Source organism: Diabrotica virgifera, chromosome 10 (assembly GCF_917563875.1).
Source record: "Diabrotica virgifera virgifera chromosome 10, PGI_DIABVI_V3a".
Taxonomy (NCBI): domain Eukaryota; kingdom Metazoa; phylum Arthropoda; class Insecta; order Coleoptera; family Chrysomelidae; genus Diabrotica; species Diabrotica virgifera.
Genome location: NC_065452.1, coordinates 139394376 through 139402348, shown reverse-complemented (window position 1 = coordinate 139402348; position 7973 = coordinate 139394376). Strand labels below are relative to the sequence as shown.

The window sequence follows — 7973 nt, the reverse complement described above, 5'->3', positions numbered from 1 at the left end:
TGAATGCGATACACGAACTTATAGTGAACATATGGAATAATAAACAACTACCACAAGACTGGAATACCGGAGTAATCATTCCACTACATAAAAAGGGAGATCAGCTTCAATGTAAAAACTACCGGGCAATAACGCTACTGACTGTGGCATATAAAATACTGTCAAATATTGTGTATGAGCGATTGAGACCATATGCGGAACAAATAGTTGGGGGATATCAATGTGGTTTCTGCAGGCAGAAGTTCACAATAGATCAGATCTTCGTTTTGAGACAAATCTTGGAAAAGACTAGTGAATTTAATATAGAAACACATCATCTCTTCATTGACTTTGAGAGTGCCTATTATAGTATCCATCGAGAATTTCTGATCAACGCCTTGAAAGAGTTTAATATTCCAACTCATCTCGTTGATATAGTAAAAGAAACACTTAAAGTACAAAGCGGGGTTCTAATTCAAAACGCACTAACAGATACAATTCATGTTAGAACGGGCCTACGACAGGGAGATGTCCTATCCTGTATTCTATTATCATATCTAATATCATATCTAATAATAACAAAAAGTGTACAAATATTGGCATTTGCAGATGATGTTGATATCATAGCTAGAAGCAAAAGAGAAATGATAGAAGCATTTAATGCTATAGAAAGAGCGGCATAAACAGTGGCCTAAATATTAATGAAATAAAAACCAAATACATGAAGGCCAGCAAATCAACAGGCCAAAAAAACCTACAGAATCTGACAATAGGAGACTATAACATCGAAAGCGTAAAAATTTTTACATATCTAGGTTCACTAGTTACCGCAGATAACAATGTCAGCGAAGAAGTTAAGAGAAGAATACATATTGCTAATAAAAATATAATGGACTCATTAAACATCTAAGATCTAACAACATCACGAGAAAAAAGAAATGCAAAATATACAAAACCCTGATAAAACCGGTCCTTATATATGGATCAGAGACATGGACACTGTCGAAAAGCGATGAGAACTTATTAGGTACGTTTGAACGAAAAATCCTTAGACACACATATATATATATATATATATATATATATATAAGGGGTGAAAGAAAATGACGTATGGTGCAGAAGATATAATTTTGAACTATACGCAGCATACAACGAACCCGACGTCATAACATCCATAAAGATCGGTCATCTGCGCTGGATGGGCCATGTTAAATGGATGTTGGAGACCGAAACACCAAAACATATAATGAAGCAAACACCAGTGGGGAGAAGGTCAAAGGGAAGACCCAAACTTAGATACATGGAACAAGTGGAACAAGATCTGAAAACACTTGAGATTACCCACTGGAAGAACAAAGCAAGGAACAGAACAGAATGGCGGAAAATCCTAGAACAAGCCAGGACCCAAAAAGGGTTGTCGAGCTACTGATGATGATGAACAAATCAATTGGAAGTTCTGTCCGACAAAATGCATGAGACGTTTTCGTAGTCTGATGTTCCAAATTTTTAACCTGTTCAACAATTAAAATTTCCTTTGTTCCAGTGTTCCCGTACATCAAAGTTTGTCCGACTAGACTCCGTTAAGCTATCAACATTTTCAGCTTGCTATTAATCAAATTTTTTTTGGTACGCGGGATCCAGGCCTAGTAATATTAAATACAATTATGAAAGTAAAGTATGCGTGGTGAATACTAGGACCAAAATTTAGACAATTTTAATTGGTGCTACTATAGTATGCGGTCTACCTCGAGATTGTCTTTCTGCGACATTCTCGTTCCAGATATTGTGTTGTTGATAGTCAAGACTTAACTAATTTTTGTAAATCTATCAGGCCATTTTATTTAAAAAGGGGGGTTGATATTTGCGCATACCCTGGGAAAAGATTACGGTGTTATTTGCATAATAGTAAAGAAACTAAATTTACATAAAGTTTATTGTATCGATATTTCTAAATAGTAGTAATTTAAATGTTTATTAGTAGCTACTTAGCAATAAACGTTTCGCCTACAAAGGTGCCTTTCATTATTGTGTCCAAACCCTTCTGAGAAAAGATTATGGTGATTAGTCGCACATGTATACATACCGACAAAAACAATCTTTACAAAGTGAATAAAACACATAAATTACCTATTATTTTAATTTTAGAAATTAATACTTTGTCATATCAATTTACTATTTTAGTTGGAAATAAACCACAAAATTGGCCTAATCCCAACTAAAATAGCAAATTAATATGACAAATTAAATTATTACTAAGTATTAATTTGTAAAATTAAAATAAGTAATAATTCTTATGATTTATGCGTTTTATTCACTTTGTAAAAGTTTTTGTCGGTCTTGTAATATTATACAGCTTATACAACGCATCCCTCGGTAGACCGCAAGCTATAGAAGAAACGCGACGGTAGAGCGCATACTATAGTAGCACCCTTTTATTGTAGCAGATTTTCTGCATTCAGTTCAATAGTTTTGCGGGCTGGTGGACTCACTTCGTTCTAGGGAAATCATAAAACACGTTTAGAGTTTAGAGTTTTAGAGGAATGGTGAGACTCCACATTAGCATACTCTATTTTAATTTTATCATAATAAGCTTACTATTGTTATAAACTACCTATGTCAATTTTCGGGAATGTTAATTTTAATATTTTAGTAAAATTTATTTTTTTATGTTTATATTCTACATGAATAAATTTGACCATATTGTACTCGTATATGTAATCTGATGATGTAAATATAATTTTTGGTGAAGATAATGTAATATGTTCAAACGATATACCAAAAGGTTTATTTTTAGTTTATTATAAATTTATGAAATACAAAATTTCGTTTTATTTCTTAATAGACTAAAAGGAATATAAAGAAAGAGTAAATCTAAAAACAAACATAACGACATACATAAAGACTAATATATTTGCACAAGGATTTGGAGGGATGGAACTGAAATTTTGATGGTTTGTAACAGTATGTCTCTGCTTTAAGAGCAATCACAAAAGTGTAGGTTAATTTTTAGAAAAGTTACAAACAATTACCGATTTTATCTTCTTTTGCTGTTTTTGGACAAATTAATTTAAAATATTTTAGAATAAGCCATCTTAACGGTTTTTCTGTATGTATAATATATATAATAAGTGAGTCTTCTACAGCTGTCGCCGCTTCTCGCATCCTAATTTCCAGCGTTTTCTGTCGAAGCAATCTTCAGTTTTTAGGTCTCTGGCGGTCATTGCATCTTCGACATCTTCTCTCCAGGATCGTCTTGGTCTACCTCGTTTTCTTCTAGTGGGTGGAGTCCATTTTTCTATTTTTTTCGGCCATCTATTTTCAGGCATTCTCTGAAGGTGTCCATACCAGTTAAGTCTTTTGGCTTCGATTTTGTCTATAATATCTAGATCAATTCCATTTGTCTCCTAATATCTTCGTTTCTCACCCTATCAAGTCTAGTGAGTCGGCAACATCGTCTCCAATAGTTCATTTCCATCGCCTTAATTTTTGACTTGTTTCTTTGGTTGATTTCCCAGAGTTCAGCGCCGTACAACCCAATACTTTCTATTATTGTTTTATACATTCTTCTTTTATTTTCTTTTGTTATTTTATTACTCCAAAATAGTCCATGTAGCTGTCTGGTGGCTGATCTTGCTTGGCCAATCCTGGAATGTATTTCGTCGTTACTCCCTGCTTTTGAAGTTATTTGGACTCTTAAGTATTTGAAGACTTCTGTTGGAATTATAGTTCCCATTTCAATTTGTAGGTGTTCTGGTGTTTCTCCTACAACTACATAAGTACTCGGTTTTTTGTATATTAATTGTAAGGCCCCCTTACTGGAAGAGGGTACTCCTCTTCCAGTTTTCTGAGCATATAGTCTATATCACTCTCGTCTTCAGCTAGAATGGCTTGGTCGTCAGCGAAGTGTATTGTGTACAATCTATCGTCATCGATTGGGATGCCCATATTGCATCACTTTCTTTTTCACAATGAGAGTGCCTCATTTAAATATATTTTAAAGAGTGTAGGTAGGTGCTATGCAGCAGCCTTGCTTTAGGCCCTTACTAATAGGAATTTCTCTCGTTAATTTGTTTCCAGTTTTAATGTTTACCGTCATATTTTTGTAAAGCTGTTGTACTGCTTGTATATTTTTTTTTTTGCTTATTCCTTGTTTTTCCATTGCTATCCAGAGCATTGAAAGTGATACACTGTCGTATGCCTTTGTCAGATCAATAAAAACTATATAGCTGGAAAGGTTGTGCGCTAATCTTTTCTCAATAACCTGCTTTAGAGAAAATATGCTGTCCATACAGGATCTGCCTGCACGAAAGCCATTTTGTTTTTCTACATCTGTCATCTCTTTTTCAATTTTATTTTTTATTATTTTTCCATAGAGTCTTGAAAGTGAGTTTGTGACACTAAGCCCCCTGTAGTTTGAATAATTTTTTCTATGTCCTTTTTTGTATATATATTGTTAATAATATGTGCTTTTGTCCACTCAGGTGGTAAATCATGACCTTTATAGAATAAGGTGAAAACATACGCAAGTAATTCTCGTAATACTTGTGGGCTGTGTTTTAGTAATTCGTTCGGTATTCCTTGTGGTCCGCATGACTTTCGATTTTTTAGAGTTCGTATTGCATTCTCGACTTCCTGTATTGTTATTTCATCGTCGTCATCGTATTCTACTTCATATGTTGTTGTACTGATGTTCGTGAATTGCGGTCTTGTTTCAGTCAAAAGTTGCGAGTAATGTTCGATCCAAGATATTTCTTCTATTAAATCTATTCTACTAGTTTCTTTTCTGTTTGTTCTCAGATTTTTTATCGTTTTCCATGCTTCTCTTGATCTTGTTGACCCTACATATTTGTTGAGCTATTCGCATTTACTTTCCCAGGAAATATTTTTTGCTTTCGTTACTAGATTTTTTACTTCTCTGTTTGATCTTGCATACGTTCGTTTATCATCTGGGTCATTTATTTGCAGCCATTTTTGATACGCTTGTTTCTTGTTATGTACTGCATTAGCAATGTCATCTGTCCACCACAATGCAGTATTCTTTTTGTTCCTTTGGACTGTGCCGAGCGCTTCATAAGCTGCTTCATTGATTTTATTTAATATCTCGTTATAGGTATTCTGGACTGAGGAGTAGATCAGGTTCAACAATTTTTGGCTAAGCCGAAGCTTATATAAAAATGATGTTGAGTCGTTTTGCAGTGCATCAATATTGTATTTAGGTAGATCCGTCTCGAGTGATTTTGATTGAGCTGGTTGGTTGTCATTTTGATGTAGTAGTCGCGGTCGATACTGTAGAAAACATTTTGATTTTACCATAATATAGTGGTCAGTTCCACACTCCGGTCCTCTTAATACTCTTACGTCTTCAACTTGTATGTGTGTTTCTTGTTTGGTCATAACATAATCTATAATTGACTTGGTATTTCTCGTTGGTTGGACCCAGGTATACTTATGTATGTTTTTATGTTGGTAGAATCCGTTTAGAATTTTCAGAGAGTGCTGTTCGCAGAATTCGATTAAATGTTCCCCATTTTCATTTGTTTTAGCATCACCGTATTTTCCCACAACTTTGTATTTATTTTTTTTTTCCTGTCCAAGCATTAAAATCTCCCAACAGCACAATTTCTTTGCGGCTATTTATATTTTCTATAAGTTCTGATAAGGTCTCGTAGAATATTTGTTTAGCTGTTTTTGATGCATTTTCTGACGGAGCATATATTCCAATGATTTCGAGGTCGTGCCCTTTCCACGTAATAGATACTCTAATAATTCTCTCATTGATCTGTTCCCAGCTTTTCAAGTTTCCTTTTAAGTCTTTTTTTATCAATATTGATACCCCTGCTTGTGCTCTCTTGCCTTTTTCTACTCCACTATAAATACGGATAAAACCTCCTATATCTTCACTTCCTTGGCCTTTTTTCTTTGTTTCGGTGAGAACTGTGATATCTGATTTTATTTTCTTTACTTCTGCCATGACTTCGTCTGACTTAGTTCTCCACCCTTGGATATTCCATGTGTTTAAATTCAGAGTTCCTGTTCGTTTGCTACGTCGTCTTCGTTTTTTCCGTCCGTATTCCGAGGCTGGATTTTAGAATTTTTTGCAGTTAGTTTTTTACAGGTGTAGAGGAGCAGGCCCTACGCCCTAACCCCCTACCAGGAGGACCAGGATTTTCTGTTAGGGTTTACTCCCTTAGTCAAGAAGTATGTGTATGCTATGTTAACAGATAAAAGTTTGTATTGATAAGTAGTTAGTTAGAACTAGCACTAAAATATTTTCCTTAGAAAAGAAAATAAATAAATATCCTAATTTCTGGGTACATTGAATGCTTGTCTTGAAAGTAAAGTAATTATTTAAAAAAAAATTAATTAAAAATAGTTAAGCGTATGGAGCTCGAGTAAAGTAGCGTTCGCGAGTATCAGGTAGTCTTCCTTCGTGCCTCATTTTCTTAGTATTCTTGCTAGTCGTTAGGTGAAAACTAAAGACTGAAGAATATCGCGGACATCGGTGAGCAGTACATGTACATGTACATTCTCAAATCTCCAGTCTTGTGAGAACCTTCTTCGTATCTAGTTCGCTAATTTCGCTCTTCCTGATGAAGTTTATGACAGGTTGGTTACAATGAAATAATGTGAACGTGGTTTCGCGAGTTGGACGTGATATGGAGACTTTTAATTGTATGCCTATTATCACCAAATCTAAACCGAGGCCTAACTTAACGGGGCATTTTTATCATAATGTGCCGAGGAATATGCGAACAGTTGGGGTAAGTAAAGCATTTTTGTGGTACACCCTTCACATTTAAAATGAAAATAATGAGTATTTGTTTGGTTTCATTGTTTTTATAATTACAATACGTAAAAAAATTATAGTTACGTACAAGTGACTGAATAACATATAGGTAGGTATGTATCTAGAACTTTACCAAGTATTTTATCATTTTAGGCGTTCCCATTAGTTAATATATGTATGTATTTTTATCAATGTATACCAGGTAATGCACTAGTTAGTTCAAATGGATTCTTTGTTTTGGCTGTTCTGATCGAGTGATTATCTCAAAGCTGTCATGATCCTTTATTAACCTAGGGACTAGGGATGAAATTACCTCTCATGTTTTGCTACAATCTTAATGATTTCTTCATCATCATAAAGTACTTTCAAGCAGCTATGAAAGTAATATTTTCAATAGTATCATAACAACCTGTTTATTATATTTCTTTTTTTGCCATGTTTAAAATTTGCTGTTTGGATGATTTTCTTTTCAAAAGGAAAAAACAGGTAATTGAAGGCTTAAACTCTTAAAGGGTATTTGAGGGTAGCTGCGATGACAATTCCGTGAAGACGACCTATCGTTTTTTAACAATCCTCAAGAGTAAAAAATCATTTTTTACCTATAAAAAGTTCTTTAATTTACAGAGTTTCTAAATTAAAATACATAAAAAAAATTTAAAGCACTCATGGGAGTGCCGACAGAAGTGAAAACTTCTTATAATATATAAATTACGAGCTCAATGATTTTCCCCATCCAAAAAGAAGTGCTATATACTCGTTGCGTACGTTCTATGCTATTTATATATACATACACATAATATATGTACGGAATTTAGTTCGGCAAAGTGATGACGGTCGCAAACTAAATACTTTTTTCCTATCTAAAAAGTGCACAACGTCCCTAAAGAAGTTTTCACTTTAAAAATTTATTTCGTCAAACAATGACGGTCGCTAATTCAATACTTTTCTCCATCTAAAAAGTGCACAACGTCCCTAAAGAAGTTTTCACTTCAAAAATTTATTTCTTCGAAGAAATAACGGTCGCTAATTCAATACTTCTTCTCCATCCAAAAAGTGCACGACATCCCTAAGAAAGTTTTCATTTCAAAAATATATTTCGCCGAAGCTATGACGGTCGCTAATTCAACCTTTTTTTCCATCTAAAAAATGTATAATGTTCCTAAAAAAGTTTTCGCTTCAAAAATTTATTTCGTCGAAGCAATGACGG

At 34.1% G+C, this 7973-nt stretch overlaps 1 protein-coding gene across 2 annotated transcripts in view; it reads left to right on the top strand.

The window, feature by feature from the left end:
• The first annotated feature begins 6451 nt into the window (after nt 1–6451).
• The window catches only part of LOC126878565 (uncharacterized), a 93360-nt gene continuing 91838 nt past the window's right edge, over nt 6452–7973 (top strand). For both annotated transcript variants that reach the window (XR_007695701.1, XM_050641353.1), the window contains exon 1: nt 6452–6740. Coding sequence is in view for 1 of the 2 variants with exons in the window: in XM_050641353.1 (XP_050497310.1) it covers nt 6636–6740 (105 nt within the window). In the remaining variant the exon portion in view is untranslated. The remainder of the gene's footprint in view (nt 6741–7973) is intronic.